We start from the raw sequence: 13,011 nt of genomic DNA, 5'->3' as shown, positions 1-13,011 counted from the left end.
TATATTTATTCTGCAGAAACCATTAACATACCTGAGTAAACAGCTTTAGACGTTTTCTCCTTTTGCTTAAGATAGCAGCTGCCATTTTAGGTAGCTTCCTGCAGTCTCTAGCCCTTATAGCTGAGATCACACATTCCTAAGGGAGGGGGGAGGGAGTTCTTAGCATTCTGGTGGGAGGGGGGAGCAGGAGAGGGGAGAGAGGAGAGAACTGAGCAGACTTTGGCCCCTGGAATTAAGGCTGTTTCTGAGAGAGGAAGTCAGACGCTGGATCATCATTTTTACAAAAAAAGAGACAAGAAATCCTGTGTTTCTTTTGATAGAGGACTCAGGGCAGCATTTCTATGAGTGCTTATGGCTGTATTTACATAGACCTTTCCAATAAAGCTTACTTAGTTTTTACCTTTCCTTCTCCTTTAATGAGAGAGGGAGATTATATGGCTCATTTATGGCTGCAACTGTAGTAAAATATGCAAAAAATTGATCCAGTCAATGCACAAATCAACACCATTTATTAAAGGTACTTGCATCTAACGCTGTACGCATCAAATGAGGCTACTATTTATGCATAATTTAAGGTTGTAATATCATCTACAGATTAATATAAAAATAACTTTAATTAGATGTGTGTTGCATACACCGAATCCACTGTTCTTGGGTTCGGCTGAACCCTAAGTCCTCCGTAAAAGGTTCGGCTGAATACCAAACTGAATTTGAACCCAAACCCTAATTTGCTTATGCAATTAAAACTACGTAAGGGTTAAATAGAAGTGCGCACTTACATGACCAAAAGTCACCTTATTTAGCCAAGCACTTGGATTCGGGCGAATCCAAATCCTGCCCAAAAAGGCTGAATCTTACCCGAATCCCAAATCGAATCCTGGATTTGATGCACCCCTAATTGCAGACTATGCTTGAAGTCTCAGCTGTGATGCACCCCTAATTGCAGACTATGCTTGAAGTCTCAGCTGTTTTGCATTCTTAGAAGGCTGGCACCTCATGCCTAAGATATGGCTAATTACACAGCTTCCACAGAACATGGCAACCTTCAAGGCTTTAGAAATTAAAAGCATAAATTAGAAGCCCTCTGGGCTACACAGGTTTCAGAATAGCCCTGTGAATATGGTGATGGTAAGAAGTTTATTTAGATGTAACAAAAACCACCTCCCAACATTTGAGTTAGAAAAAGAGATAAATTATGTTATGCCCAATCCACCTTGATGACACCTAAATATGCCCAAATACCCCCCGATAATCACAAAACCAGGAAAGCCCTGCCCATTTTGGGGACTGCTCCATGGAAATTTAGATCATTAAAAGGTATGCAAAAGTTTGATGTCTCCAGCGTTAGGTAGGAAAGCAGATTAAGCAGTTTAGACAGGATACTCATGAAAACATTCTCTTGCATTAAAGGGGTAGTTCACTTTTAACTTTTAGTATAATGATATGGAGTTCATTTTATATTAATTTTTTGTGGTTTATGAATTATTTTTTTGTTCAGCAGTTCTACAGTGTGAAATTTCAGCAGCTATCTAGTTGTTAAGGTCCATTACCCAAGCTATCAGGCAGTGGCTTGAATAAGAGACTAGAATACTAATCAGAAAGGACCTGAATAGAAAGAAAAGTAATAAAACATAGTAATAATAATACAATTGTAGCCTCACACAACAATATTTTGGATACCAGGGTAAGAGGCAGAAAAAAAAGGGAAATCGTTTAAAAACTATAAAAAAATATAAAATAAAGAGCAACAAAAAGTTGCTAAAAATAGGCCATTCTATGACATACGTAAAGTTAACTTAAGGGTGAAGCTATGCAAATCAGCCCCTGAACGTAGAGCTCCCAGCATGCTTTAACCATTGATAATGAGTGTGTTGTGGGAGTTACAGTAAAGCATATGGGAGCAGTGGTTATAAATAATTATATATGTATATGCTGTTCAACCATGGCTTACGTAATTGATTGCTGGACTTTAGCTCTCAGCATTGGAAAGTTCTAAAGAGCGTTAAAGAAGAAATAAAGCTTATCTAAAAAGTTGTATATTATGCTTTTGGCTATTACATGCCTGGGGCAACCACAGCCCTATGGCAGTGAAGATCTGTGCTTCTGTGTATGCCCCAGAAGCTCCCCATTTTTTTTCTGCTGAGTCACTGTACATGTTTTGTACTACTGTGTTATCTGAGCTTAGGGATCGACTCAAAATATACTGTATATGTAGAATATAAATTAAATGGATACAAAGCTTATAAGTAAATAATTTACATTATAAGTACATGACAGGTTTAAAACCTGTGCAATTAGTATTAACATTTAATAATCAGCCCTGTAGCATCAGCTTTGATAACAGACAGTTTTTTGATAATTTGAAACAACCCTTAAGCTTTACTTCTCAATAGCTGCCCAGAGTGCACTGAGCATGTGCAGTGTCACTGATACTTCTAACAAAATCCAAGATAATGAGCTGCTATGACAACTTTAAATGCCTGGGTCATTACTACTATAAAGATGCTGAACCTTTAGGCTGGTACATTAAGTTCAGTATATAAAGTATATTACTCATATTAATTTTTAGTGTTTAGTTCTCCTTTAACAAGTCATGTGAGATATAACATACAAAACAGTTACCTAGCTCCTAGAAAAACTAACTAAAGTGTGTGTGAATGTGATAGGAACATGTATGCTTTACTGGGTCAGGGGCTTATGTGAATGATGTGCATAGTTAGGTCCAGAAATCCTTGCTCTTTCTTTATTGGACCTATAAAGGAATCACAAATGTCTACAATGGTTGATTGTGAGCAAAAATAACATCTGTATTCCGAATGATTAGTTTAATACAAGCAACACAGGTTTGAGATCTATTCTAACTCAGTCGTGGCTGCAAAATATTCTTAACCATGAGACTAGCCTCAAACTGCAATGTGGTCTTGGTAAGAGCGGGGGAGGAGGTCACAAAAGAACAAATATTGTATATGAAATACAAATCTTTAAACAAAGATTGCATTCTTCCAGTGAAAGGCCGGGAGTAAAGGACAAATAAGACAGCTGACATAAAAAGGACTTTAAAAATGAAAATGAGAAAAATATGAAAGAAACATACAAACACACAACTATATTTCACTAAGAGCTATATTTTAACACCATGATTGCAATTAATAAAATTAGACTGTACACATTAAAAAAATGTCCCAGTAATGTCTAGGGCACTTCTGCATTCTGCACCTCCAGAGCACAGAGCTGGCAGGCACAAGACGCCACTGTACCTTTTGCTAGCTAAAGGGCAGGCGGAAAGGACAGGGCTCCTTTACACCATGCAACAGCTGGCGATCCCTAACTTGAGCATGACAGAGTCATCTCCTCCAGCCCACCCCTCAAGAATACAGCACTGCTGAACCCAGGCTGCACTGTATTCACTGGGAAAGCACAGGTCGTTTGCTTTCTTCTGGAGAGCAAGGATCTGTGTCTGTGGGCATTTATGGGGGGGGCAGGTTGCAAAGAATGAAGCAAAAATTAGTGCGTCCTCTTGATTTTTTGCACTTTGTTCCCTGCCCCATTGTTTGTAAATGACTTGATATAAATGCCCCGCAGTAAAAAAAAAATTCTTCAAACCTGTATTTAGCCCTTGGCAGGAGACCTCTGGCCTGCCCCCTTCCTTTAACACATGGTCAAACAGCCCTGAACCAATTGCAGAATAACAGGATATCCCTTTCTCCCCATTAGCTCCACTGCCATATTTAGCCACAAGTATCTGGCAGCAGACTGATTTTTTTAAGAACCTTTTTAATTATAATATAGGCAACTGAGGGCTGCCCCCAATAAAGCTGCCCCCTGAGGAACAGGCTCTCACATGCCTATATTGTAAATACAACCCTGTAGAATTTTCTTTCAACAATAAACTGACTTCTATCAGTGTTCAAATATTTCATAGCTTTCTAAGATCACACATGTTGCAAATAAGGCTCAAAGCACAATATGTACTCAGCTTTACTCTTCATAACCTCTTAACAACCACATAACATTTACAGTCAAATAAAACTATTTTGCACTACTGTGGTGTATAATTTATATGCTGTACATCTCAAATGTACTCAAAGTCACTTTAAACTACGGGCATAAAAGAGTTAAAAAAAATTACAACACATTTTACACCATATGTTGCATGGCATTTAAACAAAAAAAACAACAACCGCACAAAGAGATATACATCATTCATATGAAATTACGGAAAATCAACAGATAATTATACCGTACAAATGCACCTATTAAATTTCAAATTAGCCGTTGCTTTCTTGCAAAATGTTTATTCGGTAAGACATACGAAGGAGAGGTGCCCCCCACCCGCACATTTTCCATAAAAGGAAAGAGCTGACCAAAGGAAGTGATATAAATTGCACTTGCTCAACACTTATGTCAAACTCACATGGAAACATACTGCAGCTAAGCCATCAGCGTTAATTCTCAATGCAAATAAAGGAACTCAGAAACTTTTAAAGTAACGTTAAATAGTTGCTGTAAAAAGTCATCAACCAACAGAGAGAATTAATTAAGTCATATGGATTTATATCACCTGCAGATTCTGCTTATAATACAACCACAATGCAGGATAAGATAAAATAGCAAAACATTTGAAGTTGTGAGGATCATATTTGTTAAGTCTGCAACATCCCACCTCTGTAAATATTGTTATCCATTTCCTTTATGGCAATGCAGTTTGCGAAAAAATATAATTCACTAATAAATACATAAAAATGTATTTTACTTTATGTACTATGTAAACACTGCACTGTGACATGAATAATTGATCCCCTCACTAATGATCTACCTAGTTTATTATTGATACCTTTACATGCACTGTTTATTTCTAAACTTGTCAATGAAGCTAACATTTTACATTGCTTTGTGTGCAGAACTGTTGAGAATAAGATACACTGAATCTATGCAAAGAAAAAAAAAAAACAGACATAAACAGACATGAACTGTACATCATGCTAGGTTATACCTACAAGTTCGATCTGCAGCTGTAGGCTCAGCAGTATGATGTATGCCCTCAAGAAACTTTGCCACCCCCTCTCTTGCTCCTCTACCCACAATGCATACCTAAGCACACATATGGAAGGTAGAAGATGTCAAAAAGCTTAGCCAAAGTGAAACTGGCGTAAAAGATTAATGGCATAAAACTGTCACATTTACAAAAGCCTAACTCCAGTTTTGGCAATGCAGTGTTGCTCAATGCTTTGGTGTTAAACTTTAAATCCATGCAAACATTTCTCAGATCAACTTATGACAATATAGAATCGGTGCAAGATACTTGGAATTTTTAACGCCATTTTCATTGGATTAATAACATTATGAATTCGACATGGCTGCTCCAGGTGAATTTCTGGCCTCAGGCAGCAGTTTACAAGCAATGGCAAAAATCCAAATTTTTTTTACTAAAAATTTGCATCTAGTGCATAGGGTAGCTTTGGGAATGTTGCCTCTGGTACGGGGTCCAGAAATGACTATGTAAACTGTTGTGAGGTTAATAATGATATAATATGCAATGTTTTCTGTGACATTCCCACATTATTCTATAGAAGCAACTTGACACCAGTGATCAGACAGGCAGTGAAAGCAGCATCAACCCACCCCCGTAGTTCCTGTGTGTATAATGTGAACAAAATATATTGTGTCTCACTCTCAACAAATACAATGAAACAGTGTTATATAAATCTATAAATAATACCCAGTGTGCACTTAATTTGTCATGGGATCAATATTCTTTTACTTCCACAAGTGATACTATTCAGAGCCAGTTATAATTGATGTTTTCTAATGTCAGACCTATTAAGGTTAGCTAACATAATTCAGTAATAAATATTTTTGGTATATTTATGTAAAATTTCCTCCTATTCCTTCTCGTCTACATCTGAAATAAAAAATTGTAACGCACATTTTAAACTTGTGTGTGCAGTTTTAAAAACTGTTTGCTCGTGTCACAATGAATGCAAATTTTTTTGTGCTCAAAATGTGCGTGCTCATATAACCCATGTAATTGGGTTTTTTGGTGGACAAAAGGTAGGCCCAAACTACTTTGTACATGAGACCACCAAAATATTTCTGCTGACAAACATTTTAAATAGTTTCTTGCGCTACTGTTGGAAGAAGGAAGAGGGAAAGGTCCCCTACCCTCGCTTACCCTCACTTACTATTAAGTAGGTTTAAGGCACCCATGCTTGTCTGTGAGATAGCCCTTTTTAAAAATGGTTTGCATTTTCACCCATTATGACCTCAGCATATGCTTGCAAATAAAATAAATATTGGATTAGTAGGTCCATGATCTTTGGGAGGGTCATGGAAAGTGTATTTCAGTAATCACATGCGCAGATAAGGCTTGAATCAGATGCATTCATGAAGGGCTACAGGGTATAAAGAACAATTATGAGTACTTTAAACATCTTATAATACTGACAGAAAGCTAAGTTTTGTGTATGTGATGAAGGGCTGTACTCGGTACATTGCTAGTTTAACCAGCAATGGTTAAAAATAAGAGGAGAGTAGAAGTTTGCAGAAGTACTAAAATAGCTTGTGTTCTCTTAATGTGAATGTGTACTCGCTTACACTTATTTTTATCTATTATTGATTTCTCATGCTACTCTTGCTACATCATTTTCTATATTGACAAAGGGCTCCAATACAAGAAATGCTGCATTCATTGTGTAGACCTCCATCAGTGGTTACAATGAATTATGTATCCCTCGAATAGAGCCATTTTGCTGCTGTAGGTAATCAATATGCCCAGCTGCTTATACATCTACATTTGCACATCTAATGCTCAGTCTGCTCCTGTTTGTGGTACTACCAGTGGCCTAAAGCAACAGTAGCATGCACAGGCGTGGCAGCCACACAGCAGGAAAATGAAAATCACAAAATACAGGTAAAAAGGCAGATCTCTGGGCTTTTAATGCAACAGTCAAATGACTTTTCAAACTATTTGTAAACTATTTTTATTGCTATCATACTTATTTCCATATTTTGTCTGGCCTTTCTTTCTGAGAACATTTTCCAGTTATGGCACAGTTTAGCTATGCTAGAAATGTTGGCTGAAAGTTCCAGGTAGCACTTTCCCTATAAGAAACAAGATGATTAAGTAGTTTGTAGTCTCCCTAAGACTTGATGTTTGCTGGCTTTTCTATCAAGAATACAAACAGTTTCTCTTCCTAAGTGAACTGCTGCATATTCATCTCTGCGGTATTAGTTCCCCTTAGTAAAACACTACTGATTTCTGTTCTCATACTTTATTTCCAGAGCGGCCCGGAATAAATTGATTGACCTGAAAAAGTAGCTGTATGGTTTGCTCCCATAGTAAATAACGATGAAACATTTTAGGGAACGTTAGATAGTTCTGCACTTGCACTTTTTTTTTTTTATTTCAATATATTTTTTATTTCAGATTAGGCATAGAACATACAGGCTATTATACAGATATCATAGTGTGTATAGAGAAGCAATATTGTAATGTAATGAAGCTTTATGATAAGATAAAGTAAAGATTATGCACGTTGATTAGTCAGTAGTCTGGAAACATACTATGGGGGGGGGAAAGGGGTTCCCTTAGGGGGCTGCCCTAGGTCCCTTTCTTTTGTATTCTTAAAACTGGTTAACTTTAACTACATACAATGGGCAGGTTATATTGCTTTTAGTTTTGTTAGGGGGGGGTGTTGGCCTATCAAAAGCTTTATTGCTTTTCTGTGGTCGATGTCATCAATGGGTATTGTTTTATATTTTGAGATTACAGTGAAAGGAGGGAAGTAGGGTAAGCCTCCCCATGTCTGTAAACAAGCCATGGCTCCCAAGTTTTGGTGAATTGTTTGTGCGAATCAGATAGGATACTAGACATTTTTTCCATTGCCAAGATCCCATCAACTCTGTTTTTGAGAGCTTCGAACGGAATTTGTTTTATTTTCCAAGCTTTAGCAATTATACGTTTAGCTACTGTCATGATAACTATAAAAAGTTGGAATTGTTTCACTGTAAGAGCGTCAGGTTTTTTACATAACAGGGCAGTAGTTGGATGTTTAGGGACCGAGATCCCGAAAATAGAATGAACCATAGTAAATACTCTTATCCAGAATCTCTGGGCTTTAGGGCAAGACCACCATATGTGGAACATCGAACCAGGTTTGTCACATCCCCGAAAACACCTTGGGTCAGCTGAGGGCTATGCGAGTTGGAACAAGATACCACCTAAGGAGCACTTTATAGTTTGCCTCTAGTAGGGAGACATTGCGTGAGAAGCCTTTAACCGTTAGCCATATAGATTCCCATTCTTCCTGTGTCAAGCTGGTTTGTATATCAGTTTGCCATGCTGTAACGTATGAAAGATTTTTGGCTATTTCTTCTGGAAAAAAAGCACTATACAATAGGGATACCGATTTCCTATGTTTGGGATTTTTCAGGCACCAGTTCTCAAAGAAGGTCTCTGATTTATCCAGCTGGCTGTGTAAACTCCATTGGGAATGGGCAAAGTGCAAGAGCTGTCTCATGCGTAACTAATCGGAAAAGGGAACCTTGTAGGTATCTAGGGAAGTTTGCGGCAGGAAGGGGTCAGATCTGGTTAACAGGTGCCCCATTGCCCATGTTTTATTAAGGGTCCACCATGTGAATAAATTGGGGTTAAGACCTGGGGGAAACTTGAGGTTGCCCACAAATGGGGCAGCTGGGGTATGAGCCGAGCAAAGGGATAAAATTTTAGCTGTGGAGTCCCAAATTTTCAGTGTTAATCGTAAGCAGGGGCTACATGAAGGAGGCCTACATGTTTTCGAGCTCCATATCAGGCACTCTGGAGAGAAGGGGCGAGAAAAGTGGGACTCTATGGAGACCCAATGGGGTGGATCTATTTGAGCATGCAATGGGGGGATCTGGGCCAATTGTGCTGCTTTTATAGTAATAAAGTAAGTTTGCTAGGCCCAGTCCTCTGCATTTGCACCTTTTTAATGGTCTTACTAAGTCAGTTGCTCTCATTTTAGTGGTGCCACCTGGTCAATACTTTACACCTTTTGCCAAAAATATGATACTTGGTATCCTAGTAATTACTTGGAAAAAAAAAATGGTTGTCTTTTTTCCAAAGAAGGGGCAACTCTACCAATATGGCCCTTCTGCCTTTTATTAAGGAAATAGAAATACAAAAGTTCTCATTTCACTAAAACCTAACTGGCAAGTAGGAGCTGAAGGGTTCTATGTACTGGGCTTTACAGTATTACTTTATCTACTGCAATATGGTTGGGGTAGGGGATAAATTCCATATTGCTGCAGAATGCTGCATTATGACAACATCAGGCTAGCAGGCCCCTAAATCAACACCATTCCAGCTTGTATCTCTTTTGTAAGTCAAGGTGATGCACCTAAATTCTTAAGATCGATATGGAATGCTTTATTTATTAAAGGGATCTTATTGTATTGTCAGGCACATCCTGTTACCGCACTTGCAGTATTAGGTCTTAAAGGAAATTTAAAAGATGTTGGTTCTTGATTACAGGCAATATTTTGTGATAAGCTATAAAACGGGCCACTCCTGCGGCCTGTGGTATTGTGTTGAGGGGATTTACTAGTGGAAGGAGCGTTGTTTTGCTCTCTTCATAAAGAGACATAAATTTCCAATTAAGAAAATGGAAATTTACTTCTTAAGTTTACTAGGGGCAATGTTTGCCACCCCTGTCAAAGAGTTGTCTTAGACAAGGACCTCAGACCGTGCCTCATTACAGGAGTATCTCTGAACGTTCGAATATTGATCGTACATTTTAATGCAACAATCTAAAACCAACATACAAATTGTAGTTTTAAAGTTGAAAAAATAACAAACTAGATCAATGTTCCCTCTAAGCTGTGCGTTCACGTACACAAATTTTGAAACCAGCACACACAATAATTTGTGGTGCCTACAAAGAATTTTGTGTGAAAACACACACATACTTATGTACTGCACACACCATTTTTTATAGTGTGCACATGGTTTTAAAAAGTGTGCACAAAATAATTTTTTTGCAAACACAGTCAAGAAGAAATTAGAGGGAACATTGAATCAGATGATGTTCTGGCCATTAATTGACAAACAATTGTATGATGTATGGAAACTTTCATCCCGGGAATGATATTCTTCCTTAAACATATAGTACGTGTTTATTTGAAAGAACATGTTCCGATCACAGCTTCGGCAATTTTTCCATTGAAAGACAGATTTTGCTTTCTGTTGAATGAGTCCAGTATATATGAATGCCAAAAACAGAGCAGAATGTGCAATACGACTGGCAACATCACATCAGGAAAAGAAGAAAAGAAAGCATTCCGGTTGCTAATGGCTTTTAAAGCATTCAAATTTCACAAATGTACATATGTACAATGTACAAGTTTCTCTGTGGGTGTGTGCATTTTGTTTAAATGTCATAGGTCACCCATTGGTATCGTCATATAAGCAATACATGCAAAGATCAATATGTTATCCGACTGAAATTTCTATCCTGTCCGATCGACTAAACAACAGATTGGCATTATAGGATATTTGTCAGAATGATTATTCGGAGCCCACACACGGTCTGAAAATCATACAAAACTTTTCTTCATATGATTATATCAGCAAGTGTATGGCCAGCTTAAGACCCAAGCAAGCCCTTTAAGGCAGACACATAGATATAGTAAAAACATACCAAAAATATAAAGCCCAATGGGGCCCCAGTGTACCTTGGAAAACAAAAGTTTGACAAATTCTGACCACATTCACAAAGCAAAGATTCTTTGTTTCATCAGCACTCGCCAATGGGTATATGTCACACTGGGCGATAAATAGCTCCTATTGTAGTTAGAAATAACCAGTTATATGGTTAACCATATATCGACAGGTACATTTTGCAGTTATAGCATGAGGGCTTCCCATGGTATTAAGTAGGAATTATATCTTGCAAATGAGTAATCATTGGCCCCTTTCTGAAAATCGACAGCAGGACAGCAACTGCCCAAGGCAGTGAAAGCTGACGCTGGTATCTACCAGCACTGCAGAGGTTTAGTAGAAGCTACTGCAGTCTTAAACCATACCATATTATTAGGGCCATTACATACACCTTAAATATGTTGCCATACTAATTCCATCCTTGGGGGTTCTGTAAATAATAAGTGCTATATAATTTGGATGCTTTATCATGCATAAAACACACTAACTCAAAATGGACAATAACTGTTTTGAGTCATGAATTGTCCTCTAACTGCCATTGGAAGGCACACTACTTCTCTGTAGTACATTATATCAACTGTTGCAGAGCATGGAAAGGCTTGACCCTGCCAAATATTTTGCTTTTATAATACCACCACTGTACTGTCAAGTAGGAGCCCCAAGAGGTTTTTCAGCTATCCTTAATTTTTCTGCAGTAAATTCTTGTGCTTTGCTATACTTTGCTAATAATTGTATCAGACAAAGGTTAAGGGGAAATCATGGGTTTCATCAACCTAATACCATAAACCTCCGTAGGCTAATTAAAGAGCAGATTAATACCAATACTGTCTTCTGCTTCATTTAAGCAGTCAGCTCTTTTTATGCTGTTTCAGGGCAGCACAAAATAAAACAGGTGGCTATAAAGCCGGAATGTTAAAATGCCCTGCAAACTGTAATTGACAGCCTTATCTGTCAACAGCTGTCTGTCTGTAGGAGCTGAATAATAACAGCCTATGGAACCATGCAGTTGGGACATGCCTAATACTTATCATGTGTTAAAAAGCATGTGGTATACATGGGTTGCATGTATCTAAATATACTAAAGTTCTTTTCATGTGTAACCTGAGGCTGCCTAGTGACAGTCCTACAAAAAGTGGAAATGGGACCCCCTACGGAGATTGTGCTGTTGCTCCTGCAACACATAGCTATACAGTATTAACCTGCATCACTTCCCTGCTGGGTGCACTGCTTTCCCTCTAGGAGCAGCCACTGCCGAACCAGACAAATACGCCATCTCCCTCCAGCAGCAGCAGCAGCAGCAGCAGCAGCCACACACTCTTATTTCAGTCCAAATAAACAATGAGGGAATGTGACCAATTACTCACGCCCTTGCTTTTGGGAAACCCATGGAGAGCAGGATTTCCAGAGACGATCCATGCTTAATGGTCCCTGCTCGGTGCTGCCTGTTTTTTCTGGGGATGATCTGGGAGTAGAGCTCTTCCTTAGCAGCCATGGTCTGGGCAGCAGTTAGAGTGTTATCCCTCAGAATTCAGCCATGTCACCCAAAGAGCTGATAAAGACAGCAGCTTGTGTTGTCAGATCAGCAGCTGCCGGCAGCTTCCTGGTGCAGCAGATCACACAGACAGTCAGGGTAGGAAGTGCCTGCTCGGCTGCCTCTCACACATTGTATTAGCGATCCTTTCACTTTAGCGCATAGTGCATTCCAGGCAAAACCTCCTCTCATTTCCTGCAGACAGGTAGGGTCTCTGAAATCATTTTTGAATGGTTTAATTTAACGATGTTTCTTACGAGCAGACTTCCCCTTGCATGAAACAGCTCCCCCCCACCCCGCTTCTTAAAGTGGAAGTGTGTGAATCCTGTTTGCCAGTAATAAGGAATTCAGAGCTCTTGTGTTGGAGGCACTAACTTGTTTTATGCACATTTTACTATGTGACTTATTGCATTATTCCAATTAAATGCCACCTAGTGGTAAAAGCGCTCATTTGCCATCCTAACGAATATCCTTGGGCAGCGTGTTAGCACTAGCAGTAAGGCTAATTCTTGACGGTGGTCTTTGCCAATAGTTTAGCTGATTCATAAAGAGCTCAGTTTTTTTCAGATAGAAAGTCGGGCTATCATACTGAAATGCTCTAGACTGTTTTTTGTTAATGTTCCCAGGGAGCTGAGGCAAATGGCACCCATGGGAAGCTCATGTAGTCCTGCCCAGGGGATAATAACCTACAGAATGTGCCCCAACAACACATAAGCAGCTATGGCCACTTAAAATGTGGCCACTACCTAATGCTTTGTACAGGTATAGGATCACTTATCCAGAA

At 38.7% G+C, this 13,011-nt stretch overlaps 1 protein-coding gene across 1 annotated transcript in view; it reads right to left on the bottom strand.

Moving 5' to 3' along the window:
- The window catches only part of ubash3b (ubiquitin associated and SH3 domain containing B), a 93,681-nt gene extending 81,230 nt beyond the window's left edge, over positions 1 to 12,451 (bottom strand). Inside the window, 1 exon segment of the mRNA NM_001102961.1 lies at positions 12,061 to 12,451. Coding sequence (NP_001096431.1) covers positions 12,061 to 12,188 — 128 coding nt within the window. The 5' untranslated portion in view covers positions 12,189 to 12,451.
- Positions 12,452 to 13,011: the final 560 nt, after the last annotated feature.

Source organism: Xenopus tropicalis, chromosome 7 (genome assembly GCF_000004195.4).
Source record: "Xenopus tropicalis strain Nigerian chromosome 7, UCB_Xtro_10.0, whole genome shotgun sequence".
Lineage (NCBI taxonomy): Eukaryota > Metazoa > Chordata > Amphibia > Anura > Pipidae > Xenopus > Xenopus tropicalis.
Note: the sequence above shows the minus strand (reverse complement) of the source record. Positions and strands in the feature narration are given on the sequence as shown.